Source organism: Neophocaena asiaeorientalis, unplaced genomic scaffold (assembly GCF_003031525.2).
Source record: "Neophocaena asiaeorientalis asiaeorientalis breed wild unplaced genomic scaffold, Neophocaena_asiaeorientalis_V1.1 scaffold229, whole genome shotgun sequence".
NCBI lineage: Eukaryota > Metazoa > Chordata > Mammalia > Artiodactyla > Phocoenidae > Neophocaena > Neophocaena asiaeorientalis.
Genome location: NW_020174096.1, coordinates 5,417,350 through 5,432,742, shown reverse-complemented (window position 1 = coordinate 5,432,742; position 15,393 = coordinate 5,417,350). Strand labels below are relative to the sequence as shown.

At 37.8% G+C, this 15,393-nt stretch overlaps 1 protein-coding gene across 3 annotated transcripts in view; it reads right to left on the bottom strand.

Annotated features, from left to right (window-relative positions):
- Window positions 1–8,584: 8,584 nt before the first annotated feature.
- Window positions 8,585–15,393, bottom strand: part of PTGER4 (prostaglandin E receptor 4) — a 14,155-nt gene continuing 7,346 nt past the window's right edge. For all 3 annotated transcript variants that reach the window (XM_024754599.1, XM_024754600.1, XM_024754601.1), the window contains exon 3: window positions 8,585–10,541. In XM_024754599.1, coding sequence (XP_024610367.1) covers window positions 9,951–10,541 — 591 coding nt within the window. In that variant the 3' untranslated portion in view covers window positions 8,585–9,950. The remainder of the gene's footprint in view (window positions 10,542–15,393) is intronic.

Below are 15,393 nucleotides of genomic sequence, written 5' to 3'. Positions count from 1 at the left end.
CCTCACCAGTAAAGGGAATTTAAGATAAAGAACTGGACCTACAGCCCCTTTCTGCCTTTTTTTTTTTTTTGGATGTATCATGCCTGCAGAGAGCCTGTGTTGTGGTCTCTTGCCAGAAATGTTGTAGGTTTTGCAGTGAAGACTCTCTGTCCCTGTGAGGGGAGACCTATAGTTGTGCAGGACTGCCCATGCCTTGGTGAGCGGGTCTAATTCTGGGTTTGATATTAGGTGGCCATTGTTGTCACAAACTTAAATCACATCCTCTGACCTAGACTTTTTCAGCAGTAAATCTGACATATTAAATCTCTACATGACTTTTTGTCTCTTAAGCAGCTCAAAAAGTCAGGAGGAGAAAAGGGTGTTATTTTATGACTCCTTCAAACCCTAACAAAGATTAATGCAGATTATATTTCAATGTAAGCATGAGACAAAAATCAAATTTTTTTCTAATTTTAGATTTTTTTTAAATCATGGAAGTTCTATTGAAAATGGGTAATGTTAATTACAAGGCAACATGTAAACATTTGTTCAGGGTATCTAAAAGGTCTGCTGACTTAGCATTGTGCTAGACCACAATATCGACTCTAGATTTAATTTGAAGGGAAGAATATGAAACAATATCTCTGCCCACCCTGTCAACTTTAAGAGTGTAATTTACGTGTAATAACATGCATTCATTGTAAGAGCTTTGACACCATTACCATCAAGGTGTAGAGTATTTCCATTACCCAGAAAGTTCTCTAATGCCCATTTATAGCCAGTTCCCCTCCACCCCAGCAGCCAGCACTAGTCAACTACTAATTTTCTTTCTGTGACTATAAGTTGATTTGACTTTTCTAGAATTTCAAATAAATATATCATACAATATATACTCTTTCTGACCTTTTTCGCTTAGCATAATACTTTTGAAATCCATCCATGTTGAGATCCATCCATGCTATTGTGTATATCAATAATGTGTTCCTTCTAATGCTCTTACTCTGTTGTACGGATATCATGATTTGCACTTATTCATATCTGTTGATGGACATCTAAGTTGTTGATGAACATCTAAGTTTTGGTCTATTATGAATAAAGCTGCTATATACATATGTCACAAGTTTGTGTGTGGATATATGTTTAAGTACCTGGGGGTGGAGTTACTGAGTTTTATGATAAGTATATGTGGAGCTTTAGAGGAAACTGAATCTTCCGAAGTATCTGTACCATTATGCATTCTGACCAGCAATGGATTAAAAAAGTTTCAGTTGTGCCATATCCTTGTCAATGCTTGGTACTGCTGTTGGTTTTCATTTTAGTGACTTCCGTGGATATGTAATGATATCTCATTGTGGTTTTAATATGCATTTCCCTGATGATGTTGAGCATCTTTTATATGCTTATTTGACATTTGTATATCTTCTTTTGGGAAGTACCTTTTTAAACATTTTGCCCATTTTTTAGTTTGGGTTATCTTATTATTGAGTTGTAAAAGTTTTTTCTATATTCTGGATAAAAATCCTGAGATATATGTATTGTGAATATTTTGTCCCCATCTGTGGCTTGCTTTTTTGTTTTCTTAATGGTACCTTTTGAAGAGCAGAAGTTTCTAATTTTGATGAAGTCCAGTATATTTCTTTTATGGTTGTATTTTTGTGTGTACTGAGAAATCTGTGCTTACTCCAAGATCAGAAAGATTTTATGTTTTCTACTAGAAGTTTTACAGTTTTAGCTTTTATGTCTAGGTCTGATTCATTTCATGGTAATTTTTATGTAATATATGAGGTGAAGGGCTAGGTTCATTTTTTGATTTTCAGTTATTCAAGTACTATGTATTTTTTTAAAAACTGCTCTTTCCCATTGAAATACCTTCACCATGTATTTGAGGGTCTGTCTGAGTTCTGTATTGTTAGGCTGATCCATATGTCGATTCTTATACCAATATCACACTGTCCTACAGTCTTAAAAATCAGTGTGATTTTTCTAACTGTTATTTTTTTCTCAAAGAATCGTTAAACTATTCTAGTTTCTTTTATATACATTTTAGAATCATTTGTCTCTATCTACATGCAGGTCTAATGGAATTTTGATTGGAATTGTATTGAATCTGTAAATCAGTTTGGGAAGAATTCCCGTCTTAACAATGTCACATCTTTGAATCCATGATCACAGTGTAATTGTCATTGTTTTAGATCTTTAATTTCTTAGTAATGTTTTTTAGTTTTCTGTGAATAAGTCTTGCCTATATTTTTGTTAAGTTTATCCCTAAGTACTTCATATATTTTTGATGCTTTAAGAGGTGTCTTTAAATTTTCATTTTCCAGTTTGATACTATTACATAGAAATATAATCGATTTTTGAATAATGACATTGTAGCCTACAACCTTGATAATTCATTTATTAGTTGCATTAACTTTTTTGTAGATTGTTTAGGCTGTTCTACATATATTATCATGTTGTGAATGAAGATAGTTTTCCTTCTTCTTTTCCAAACTGAATGCCTTTTATTTCCATCTCTTGCCTTATTACACCAGCTAGAACCTCCAGCACAATGTTAAACAGAAGCTGTGAGAATGGACATTCTTGCCTTGTTTATAATCTTTTGGTCTTTCACCATTAAGTACGATGGTAGCTGTAGTTTTTATATGAGTTCCTTTATTAAATTGAGGAAGTTCCTTCTCTAGTCTACTAAACACCTTTTTTTTTTCCCCGGTACATGGGCCTCTCACTGTTGTGGCCTCTCCCTTTGCGGAGCACAGGCTCCGGATGCGCAGGACCGGTGGCCATGGCTCACGGGCCTTGCCGCTCCGCGGCATGTGGGATCTTCCTGGACCGGGACACGAACTCATGTCCCCTGCATCAGCAGGCAGACTCTCAACCACTGCGCCACCAGGGAAGCCCTAAACACCTTCTATAACAAGTGGGGATTGAATTTTGATAAATGTATTTCCTGCATCCATCAGAAGATCATATGATTTTTCTCTTTTATTCTGTTAATATGATGAATTACATATATTTTTCGAATGTCAAATCAACTGCATTTCTGGGATAAAATAAGCCCTATTTAGTTATGATGGATTATCGTTTTTAGATCCTTTTTGATTCAATGTGGTAATATTAAGGATTTTTGTGTTTATGTTCATGAAAAATATTGGTCTGTAGCTTTCTTGTAATACTCTTTTAGCTCCTGAATCAGAGTAATGCTGATCTCATTAAAAATAGAGGTTGAAAAGTATTTCCACCTACTCTTTTCTCAAAGAGTTTCTACAGATCTGGTATTTTGTTCAATAGCGTTTAATAGAACTAACAAGCGTTGTCACCTGGATCTAGCATTTCCTTTTTGGAAAAGTTTAAAATTACAAATTAAATTTCAAAAATAGCTACAACGTAGACCTTGTTGATTGTGTCACATTGAGTGATAGTATGATTTGATTAAATTAGGATCCCAAAAAAGTCCATTTGTTGCATTGTTGATATGTCTCTTAGTCTTTTATAATCTATAGGTTCCCTTTCATTTTTTCCTTGCAGTTTATTTTTTTTTTAACTGAGTTGTTTGTCCTTTAGAATTTTCTGCTTTTTGTATTTTGTCTCTTGCATCCCACCTAATATCATTATGTTACTCTGTACCTACATTTCCTATAAAATGATTAGAATTCTTCAGTTTTCTGGTAAGAATACATCATGGGTGGTTTTGGATATTTAGACCAGAAGTTAAATATTTCTGGCTATCTCTTTCTCTTTGTAATGTCAGCAGTTGTTGACTATTTTTGCCTAGATTCATTGTTTCATTAGAGGCTACAAATGGTGATAATTGTTAGAATTTTGGTGCTAGAAAACATCTTTGAAGAAAAACTTCCCCTCATCAACTATTTTGTTACCTTGGAAACAACTTATGTAGTACAGGCAGTTTCTGTAGTGGAGGCTTTGTTCTTCCCCTTTATTTAGCACTTTTCAAAATAATACGTTGGTTCTCTAGCACCCTCCAAAGGTGACAGGTGAGGTGTTCTGTTTCGTTTTTATATCATTATGAAGTCATGCATTGAGACATATATGTTTCGATCCTTGCAGTTATTATTCATATTGATGTTGTGTACATCCTCAATTTCAGTAGATCACGCCAAGTTCATTTTTTCAAAATGGTTCTAATTTTATACCCCACCAACAATGTATTAAGAGTTTCTAAAGCATACTTGGTATTTTCATATTATAAAATTTTTACAAATATGATTGGTGTATAAGGGTGTGAATATACACACACACACACATATGTGATTTCACTGCATATATATGTATGTGTGTGTATATATAATTATGATTTCACTGCTTATTCTCTTTTTTTTTTTTTAGAAATTTACGACATGAACTATTTGGAATATGATTTGGCTCCCTTACATTTCCTCAATATATTTACTTATTACTTCTGCATCCATTTCCGATACAGTTGATTATAATTTTGGCCTCAATCTATATTCATTGTTTAATATGACTGTGTAATTATCACACATAGTTCATCTCACCTAGTCTATTATTTTTATTTTACCTTTCTTGTACTTCTCTTTTTCATGGAGTCAATATGCCTTTTTTGTTGTTGTTCTTTAGTTTTCCATGTATATATTACAAATATCCCCTCTAATAGAAATATAATACTCCCCACAATATTCCAAATATAAAATACTCCATTGATTTTCTTTCCTTTCTTTCTTTTTTTTTTTAACCTAGAGACACATCCAGAACCCCTTCTCCTGCCTTAGGCTACTTTCACTGTGTTCTACTGCAGAGCTGTTGCCTTGAGTTCTCTTTCATCACTGTTCTTGGAATTCTCTTTGTTTCTTCCTTGTATTGAACTCAAGAAAGAGAAATGTTTACCCAGTTGTTCAGATTTTAGTGTATGGACTTGCTGTGGTTGAAAGTTGTTAGGACACAGGTATGTCTGGTGTGCTCCTCTGTCCTCTTCTGTGGTGTGGAATGGGGTGGATGACCTGGGAGGGTAAATAAATATAAGGTTGTGAGTGAATGGTAGAGATGCTGATATTGATACAAAGACAAGAAGCCCAACTATCTTTCTCTCTTCTTTTCTTCCAAAGCACTTCCAGCCTAGGGCTACAGCCCCATGTATGGCTTAGGGCAGCTCAGGCTAAACAATCGGATGGAATGTTCTCTCGAGCTGAGTCTATATTTCTCTGGTTCCACTTCTGGTGTACCTTGAGAGCAGTCATAAGATCACACTTGCAGCATCTTAGACTCAGGCTCTGTGGTGGTAGGAAGGGCATGAGGTGGGGGAGCAGTGAAAAGAGAGCAAACTTCATGGCTTGTTTTGTTCTGAAACTATGACAAGTAGTTTAGGAAAAATGGCTGTTTCATGTAATGCAGATACTTCTGCATTAAAGTCTAGGGCCAACGGCATAGCTAACGGTGAATACTACTGTGCCTTGATTTTTCCATGGCCCTTTGTGTTTATGGCTCCAGTAAGAAACTTGTGCAGAGGGGTGGCTGTACTTTGGGAAAAGACTCTTGCATTCCATGGTCTTCTAGTCAAAGTACCACTTTAATAGCTGTACCAATATCACAATCTTTTCTAATACACTTGACCTGGTTGGTTAGATTATGAGATTGTCTTAAAGATTATGAGATGGTGTTAAAATTATCTTCCTGTCTGCTATATCCTACTGGGACCAGGTAGGATTTAATACTAGCCAGTTAGATAATCAAAACTGTCCTGCATAGAAAGTTTGACACTCTAAATGATCAGAAACAAGTTTCCCACAACAAAAAAACTGTCTTTGCATAACATAGTTGGTAAGTCCTGTAAGTAAATGTGGAATGGATGACGAACAATGCTGAAGTTTTTCTTCCTTTGGTTCTTTTTAGAATAAACCAGACTCAACAATAAAAAGACAGTGTATGGACTGAATTGTATCCCCCTGAAATTCACATGGTGAAGCCCTAAAACCCCCAGTGTGACTGTATTTGGAGATAGGGCCTTTAAGGAGGTAATTAAGTTAAATGAAGTCATAGGGTGGGCCTTAATCCAATGTGACCGGTGTCCTTTTTTTTTTTTAAATAAATTATTTATTTATTTATGGCTGCATTGGGTTTTCATTGCTGTGCGCGGACTTTCTCTAGTTGTGGCGAGCGGGGGCTGCTCTTCGTTGAGGTGTGTGGGCTTCTCATTGCGGTGGCTTCTCTTGTTGAGGAGCACAGGCTCTATACATGCGGGCTTCAGTAGTTGTGGCACACAGGCTTAGTTGCTCCACGGCATGTGGGATCTTCCCGGCCCAGGGCTCAAACCTGTGTCCCCTGCATTGGCAGGTGGATTCTTAGCCACTGTGCCACCAGGGAAGCCCCTGACTGGTGTCCTCTTAAAGAGATACCAGGGATGCATGTGTACAGAGAAGGCCACGTGGCAAGACAGCAAGAATGCAACCATCACAAGCCAAGGAGAGAGGCCTTGGGAGAAACCAAATCTGCCAGTACCTTTATCTTGGACCTTCAACCTCCAGAACTGTGAGAAAATAAATTTCTGTTGTTGAAGACAGCCAGTCTATGGTACTTTGTTATGGCAGCCCTAGCAAACGAATACAGACACATTATCCAATTTAAAAATGCACAAATGATTTGAATGGGCATTTCTCCAGAGAAGATATACAAATGGCCAGTATGCATACGAAAAGATTCTCAACATTGGGACTTCCCTGGTACAGTGGTTAAGAATCTGCCTGCCAATGCAGGGGACACAGGTTTGAGCCCTGGTCTGGGAAGATCCCACATGCCACAGAGCAACTGAACCCATGCGCCACAACTAGTGAGCCTGTGCTCTAGAGCCCGTGAGCCACAACTACTGAGCCCACGTGCCACAACTGCTGAAACCCGTGCACCTAGAGCCTGTGCTCCGCAACAAGAGAAACCACCACAATGAGAAGCCCACGTGCAGCAACGGAGACCCAACGCAGCCAAAAATAAATAAATTAAAATATATATATATAAAATTACCATTTAAAAAAATAATAAAAAAGATTCTCAACATCATTTGTCACTAGGGAAATGCAAATCAAAACCACAGTGAGACACCACTTCATACCCATTAGGATGACCGTAATAATTTAAAAAGACAATAACATGTATTGGTGAGGATGTGAAGAACTTGAAACGCTTGTACATTGCTGGTGGGAATGTAAAATGGTGCAGTCACTGGGGAAAACATTCAGCAGTTCCTCAAAAAGTTAAATATATACTTAATAAATGACCCAGCAGTTTCACTCCCAGGTATATAGAGAATTGAAAACAATATGTTACCACAAATACTTGTACACAACTGTGGCTATCAGCGGTATTAATAACAGCCAAATGATGGAATCAACCCAAATGCTCATCAACTGATGCATGGATAAACAAAATGTGGTATATTCACACAATGAAATATTATTCAGCCATAAATGAGGAATGAAGTACTGATTCATGCTGCAACATGGATGAACTTTGAAAATATTATGCAGACAGTAAAGGCCACATATTGTATGATTACATTTATGTCCAGAATAGGCAAATCCATAGAGATGCAGTGGTTGCCAGGGTCTAGGGGAAAGGTGAATTGGGAGTGACTGCAAATGGGTATGTGGTTTTCTGGGGATGATGAATGTGTTCTGGAATTAGGAGTAATGGTTGCACTCTATGAATACGCCACAGTACTTTACAAGGCAAATTTGATTATATGTGAGTTGTATTCCACTTAAAAAAAAGAATAAGCCAGAATCAGCATTCTGGGTGGTGAACCTGAAGTAAAGGATGAGTGAGATTATGCCTTGACTATTAGTAATGCCAACTTCTGCATGAGGCTTTGTTTTTCCTCCATGAACATGGGTGATGAATATATATATTCATTTATACGTAAATTTAGATGTTGTCCCATTGTCCATATACATGGAAGAAAAACAAAACTTCTCTCACAAGTAAAATATTCTCTGAAAACATTGTTTCCTATTCATTGGTAAAATAGAAAGAGCCAGATCTCCTTTTTCCCTCAGCAGAAAATCACTAAGCCATCAGGACTGTGAAGATGACAGTCTAGCTTTTCTGATATCATCCAAAAATCTCTCTAAAAAGATCGCAAAAAAAAAAAAAAAATCATAACCTCACTCCTGGGGATTGTTGCTACTCAGTGTGTTCTAATACTGGCAGCATCAGCATCACCTAGGATATACCCCAGACCTACTGAATCAGAAACTTCGTGTTTTCACAAGACTTGCAGATGACTGTGATGCATGCTAGAGTTTGAAAAGCACTGATCTAGAGAATTAACAGGTAGGAAGGGTCACAAGTTTATGCTAATTTTTTAATATTAAGTATTTGGATACTTCACATGTAGCAAGTAAGTTAAGCATAATTCTGTCTCCCCTACTATCCATCGACTGGTAATTTTGAGTACACTTTGCAGCCAGATCTTGGTTTCTAAATGCCCATCTTCATTAAGTGGATCCAAGGCTCTGTGCTAGTCTTGTAACTTTACCTTTGACATTATTTTAAAATAAAAAATTTTTAATATTTCAATTAAAAAAGATGAAAGATGACCTGAAACGAACACACAAAAATCACACAAGTTTTCCAAAACTGATGATATGGAACTCAGACTGAGTGTATTTATTTATTATAATCTCCAAAATAATTTCAGTTGGTACAACTGCTTAAAACCACATCACTGTCAGGCTCAATTTAATTACAACCAAGCAATTCACAAAAACACTTTAAGCAACAAAACATGCTTAATATTTCTTTGAGAAAGTCCTTCAAATATGTGTACAGCATTACTGGGCGTTAACACAAAACTTTTAAAAGATGACCCTTACATGCCCAATTTCTGAACCCCTTCTGTTGTGACATCTGTGAAAGGCTAATTTAACCAATCCTTCCACGCCTCCAAGTAAAGCCCTTCATGGTGCAATCTGCCTTTCTCTTAAATTTTAAAGAATATTCTAGATCATTCCTTAGGAAAGTGAAACAAACTATGCACAATTCTGGGGGGAAAACAAGCTGCTTAGACTTTTTATTTTTATATTATACACTTCAATTATGGCTTACTTATTAAACACTTTTTAAAATTTGTTACATTTTAAAAAGTACCAGCTAGAGAGGACAGAAATACAAAATATTGATCAGCATGTTAGGTTCTCCTGAAATCACAGTTTTCTGGATAAATGCATGCAGCATCACTAAACGCTTTTTACTATGTATTACACATAGCTTAGAAAGAACTTTAATATTTTGGCCTGTAATTTTCGTGTCTTCAATAGTATTTTGCTTTATTCCTTTAATAGTGCTAACCTCTTTCTTTTAAAAATTTATCTTTTTTATAGATATGACTCTCACTGTGAATTTTCAACACCATAGCCTGAACTTGGTTATGAAAAATATCTAACATCTGCAACTTCAGCTGGTTATACTAGGGGGAGAGGGGTCACCATAATTTTATTATACCTTGTATTAACAATAAACCTTCTCACAGAGAAGACAATACTTTAAATACCTTAAATCATATTTACAACAATAAAATTCACATTTCATGCTTTAGTGAGACACGTAAATCATCCATAAGATAGTCCTCCTAGTTTATTGGAATAGAGCCCTTCTGTACCTGGCCTTCTGCTGTGTGCCAGATATAAAGCTCCTGATGCTATGAAAATAGCAAACTTATGCCATCCTCCTATCAAGTAGAAAAACTGAGGGTACGTCTTCCCAGCCATCAAGTTGTAACCGAAATCCTGTATCATAGCGAGATGGCAACCAATGTGCTTCAGACCTCGGGACCCATAGGAATCAACTTGATTGTTTGAAAAGTGCCCAAAAGCCAGGATATTCTCTACTGTGCGTTGTTGAATGAAGAGGGCCCTTCTGAGCACGGCTAAAGAGTTCACTTATGTGTCTATTGCACAGGGTCATAGAAGCTTCCAGAAATAGTGCTGTATTTCTTTCCTTCACTACTATATACATTTTTCTGACAAGTTCAGTGTTTCATTGGGAAATGTGACTTGCAGGGAGCTCCGCTTTGGGGCAGGTCCAGCCCTGCCACTCCCACCAACCTCGTCCACCAGTAAGACACTCTCTGAGTCCTGCCCCTGTGAGGAGTCTGAGGTTTCTGATATTCGCAGAGTCCTAAGTGATGTGCTGTCTGTTTGGCTCAGGCCCATGCCAGGCACACCCGGAAGCAAATTCCTGCCTCCAAGGCTATTTTCACTGAGGTCTGGCATGTAAAGGAGGGTCTGAGACGTGCTGCTGACCTCCTTCAGCTCCCGGGAGAAAAAAGTACGAGAGTGGCTGGACATGGCAGAGGATGTCCTTCTACTGTCTGAGCAGTGCTGCCCCGAACGCTCTCTGCGCGAACCCCCGATGCGGCAGAAGAGGCATTTGATCTTCTCTATCGCTTTACTGAGCACTGTCTTCCGCAGGAGGATGTATATCCAGGGATCCAGGATGGGGTTCACAGCAGCAATTCGGATGGCCTGCAGATCTGGGTTTTTGCTGATCACTCGCTCCAAATTTGGCTGATATAACTGGTTGATGAACACCCGCACCTGTGTAAATGAGATGCCCACATTTTAGTGGTTATCATTAAGCAACTGGGAGAAACATTTTTATGTAACGTCTAACTTAGTAACATTAGGTAGCTGCCCTCTTTTCTGTTAATAAGTGCCAGAAAAAGAGCAGCATACACAATTAGCTTCAGAAGAACCACCGATTAACATTTATGTTTCAAGTCAGGGTAACTTTAATATATTTGTAACTACCTTATGAATATCTTCCCAAGATCAAAGAGGGTATAAAAGAATGCAATGTGTGTACAGGTAACATATGCATGAAGTTCCCTGGAGAAGAATTTTATTAACTTCATTTCTGTGAGTGCTTTCAAGTTTTTGTAATTCTAATGAAGTATCTTTTTTTCCCCAATAGGCACTCCTTTCCTTTATGCCAGTTGGCTTTGTATATATTTAAATGAAACTTATTTTGGAAGTCAACTAATCATCTAATCACAGAAATTTATTTTAGGATCTAGAAAGAATAGCCTAGAAACTTTTAAACCAATATCTGAATCTAGTATCATCTAGAATGACCAGAGAATAGTTTTTATTTTCTCTATATGAATCTGTTCCCCGATTATAATAGTCATCTAGTGTTATCAACTCTTCCTTCAAAAATCTTTTCTATAAGCTAACTATATGTCAAGAAATAAATACAATAAATGAAAAGAAGAAAAAAAGAAAACCTTTCCCTTTTTCCCTCTAACTGCATTCCTCACCTGGGTAACTGTATCAACCACCAAACTAGCTTTCCCACCTCCGATTTCTGTTCTTTCCAATCCATCCTCCAAACTACCACCAGGAGGTTATTTCTAAAATGCAGATCTGATTATGCTACTTGGCTGCTAAACCTTCACTGGCTCCCTGCTGCCTGGGAACTATAGTTTTGCTCAACAACTGCCACTCAGGGAATCCATCCCTCCTTTGTGTCTCTGGAGCATTTGAGCCAGTAAACAGCCAAGAGCACTCTGGACAGCCCAACAGAGATGACAACTCATTCTAGTGCAGTTTGAGCCATTCAAGGGAAGGGGCACGCTGCCAGTCCAGCACAGGCCGGATGGCATGAATGAAGTAAACACAAGGAGACCCTAACAACCTTTTTGCTGTTGTGAAGTCTTATTTTTGACAGTTAAACGTTTTTGCTCTTACCGTAATCACTTATTTACTCATATTCTTTCATGCATTTAATCATTTAATAGTAAGCCTTTATCGTGTGTTAGGCATTGTGATAGGTTCTGGGCACAAAAAGTTGCATTAAAGACCAAACAACACTTGAAGGCAGAGAGTAACCTCCAGTGTGCAAAACAGGAAGGTAGATCAACTATTGCTGGGGATAAATGACGAGAGGCATTTACAGGGGGCACAGCTAACCCAGACCTGGAGGGGAGGGCATCAGAAGATGCTTCCTGTGGGAGAGGAGCTTGGACTGAGTTTTGATGGATGAGTGGGAGTTTGCTGAATTTAGAAGGAAGGACATAGCATTTTATTTTATTTATTTTTGGCTGCGTTGGGTCTTTGTTGCTGCGCACGGGCTTTCTCTAGTTGCAGCAAGCAGGAGCTACTCTTCTGCTGCGGTGCGCAGGCTTCTCGTTGTGGTGGCTTCTCTTGTTGCGGAGCACGGGCTCTAGGCACGCCCGCTTCAGTAGTTGTGGCTCGCAGGCTCAGTAGTTGTGGCTCGCAGGCTCTAGAGCACAGGCTCAGTAGTTGTGGCGCATGGGCTTAGTTGCTCTGTGGCATGTGGGATCTTCCTGGACCAGGGCTCAAACCCATGTCCCCTGCACTGGCAGGGGGATTCTCAGCCACTGCACCACCAGGGAAGCCCAGACATTGCATATAGAATTACTCTATTTAAAATGCCAAGTCATGGAAGAATGAAATGATATGCCAACTTCTGGGAACTTCAGATGACTCAATGAAAAGAGTATGAATTTGTGTAAACTGAAGGAAGACTATCATTTTATTCCTTAGAGGTAAAAGCACTTGTTAGTTTTTTCTCTTTTTAAAAAATTGAAGTATAGTTGATGTACAATGTTATGTGAATTACAGGTGTACAATACAGTGAGTCGCAATTTTTAAAGGTTACACTCCATTTATAGTTATCATACAATATTGGCTGTATTCCCTGTGTTGTACAATATATTCTTGTACCTTATTTAATACCTAATAGCTTGTACCTCTTAATCCCCTACCCCTTTGTTGCCCCTCCCCCTTCCCTCTCCCCACTAGTAACCACTAGTTTGTTCTCTATACCTGTGAGTCTGCTTCAAAAAAGTACTTGTTAAATGTACACTTTCACATTTACTCCTGAAGAGCAGATCTCAGAAGCTCTCATCATAGGAAAAACATCTTGTAATTATGTGTGGGGATAGATGTTAATTAGACTTATTGTGGTGATTATTTTGTAATATATAAAAATATTGAATCCTTATTCTGTGCACCTGAAACAAATATATATCAATTATATCTCAATAAATAAATATATGTGTGTGTGTATATATATATATATAAATTCAAAAAAACCCCAGAATTTTTCTCTTAAAGGATGATGATGATGTCTGGGTCTTACTTTTAATTCCACCAGGATCTTTTATATAAAAATCTCATTGTAATTCATATAAAAATAGTGGTTTTAAGATAACTGCCATCTGTCTTTAGTAATTATTTGATAATTATTATTGCCTTCAGTAATTATTTAAGGTTAGGGAGAAGTAAGAAGTGAGTCTCACAGCCAAGGAGGATGCATTAAAAACCATTAAAAGAAGAAAGAACTCATAAAAACATAGCTGGAGCCATTTAATTAGGGACAAATATCTCTAACTTTAATAAGAATTGATGACACTGCCACTTTGCCATACAGTATAATAATTAATGTTCATGGTGTATGAGTCACTAAGAATAGGGATATTTTAGAAAGATTTGTAACAAATTGGATAAAACTGTCTAAAATGTGTAAATAAATTTCATTAATCTGCAAAACTCAACTTATATGAAACATTTCTAGGTGATGCTATAGATCAGTGAGGTGTAACTGCATTTCTGTTTCTTCCTACACTGGAGTTTAGACCTCAATCAACCACAGGCTTATAATCCTTTATCAAGAAGTTGTTATTGTTTTGTTATTCATTTGTTTTGTTTTTTGTTGTAAAACCTGAACTGACTAGACCATGAAGTGATTTATAATTTTATTTATTCTACTTAATGTGAATATTCCTATGTTTTGCTCCAGAGGTCCTGTTCCAGTTCTGATGGGGATATTACATTTTATACATTTATACATTTAGTATATTACTAAATTACTCTTCTAAAAGCCAAGAAGTTCTGAATTTAAAGCACATCTGGTGCTAAATGTTTTGAATAAGCAATTGCAGTCCTGCAAATCTCATAGAATAATGCAGTCACATGGCTCTAAGATGAAATTATTACCTTGATCTCTGGAAGACAGCTAAATAAAAACTGAACTAGAATGAACAGCAGTATATGATGACTACTCTTAAAATACTATTAGAAACCATGTTTGGTTAAATGATACTATCAAGACAAAGGATGACTGATTTTCTATCCTTTCAAAAACCAGTGAAACAAAGCATCTTGGTTTCCTCCCACCATACTCTTTATTGAGGTTCTCAGCTGCGCCTGGGCATCGAGATTCCCTCAGGTCTACGGACCTTTTCTCAGATGAAGTGTTACAGAAACCTGGACATTTTGAGAATCTTATTTAGATCCCCCACCCTGTTGGTGGGCGATTTTGGTCTGGGGCCCAGGTCTCCAGATGACTTCCATGTTGCTTTTTCTGCTTTAAGGCCGGCTGGCCTTCTGTTTAAGAATTATTTCCTGACAAGGGAATTATTGGTAAAAACCATGAGATATATATTTTACTCTCACACAGTAGGTTCCTAAGGGTAAAAGAACGGATAGATTTAAATCTGTTAGTATCAGGCCCTCCCTGGTGTATATAGTAGCCTCTAGTGAAAAACCTAAGGCAGGATTTGTGCGAATTTGAGACTTCCAACCTCTAGGTGGCAGTGTTGCTCCACTTGGGAGTTTTTGGTCCCACAGGCCGCTTAAGAAGCGTTTTGCAGGCTTCACTGGTGCCGCAGTGGTTGAGAATCTGCCTGCTCAATGCAAGGGAACACACGGGTTCGAGCCCTGGTCTGGGAAGGTCACACATGCCGTGGAGCAGCTAGGCCCGTGAGCCACAACTACTGAGCCTGCGCCTCTGGAGCCTGTGCTCCGCAACAAGTGAGGCCGCGATAGTGAGAGGCCTGCGCACCGCGATGAAGAGTGGCCCCCGCTTGCTGCAACTAGAGAAAGCCCTCGCACAGAAACGAAGACCCAACACAGCCAAAAACAAATAAATAAATTAATTTAAAGAAAAAGAAGTATTTTGCCCAGCCACCTCCAAGACCCTCTTTCAGAACAGAATCTTGGTTAATTCTAAACTTTGCATTTCTCAAAATTTTTTTTTCAAATTTTTAACATAGAAATGTTTTGTTGCTAGTTGTTTCTCCCACCGCTTCCTCTAGGGAAACATGGTTACTACTGAAAGGAGGAAGAATTTTAAACAGCTGAAATGGATATAGAAGAAATGAAATTTGTAGCTATTTAAGGGAATGTAATATTAGGAGTTACCATTCAATTTTTAAATTCCCATGACCTTTCAGAAAAGTCAGAGTGTTGTAAAAAAATTAATAATGGACTTACATAATCAAAGGTGACGAGAGGCAAGGAAAGAATCATCTTTGTGGCTCACTTCATATTCAGCAGTAATTAATTCTGACTACTGTTAAGGGAATGAAAGAGCCTTATTTCAGAGTTCCATGGTCGGGGGTGGGGGGGGGGGGGGCGGTGC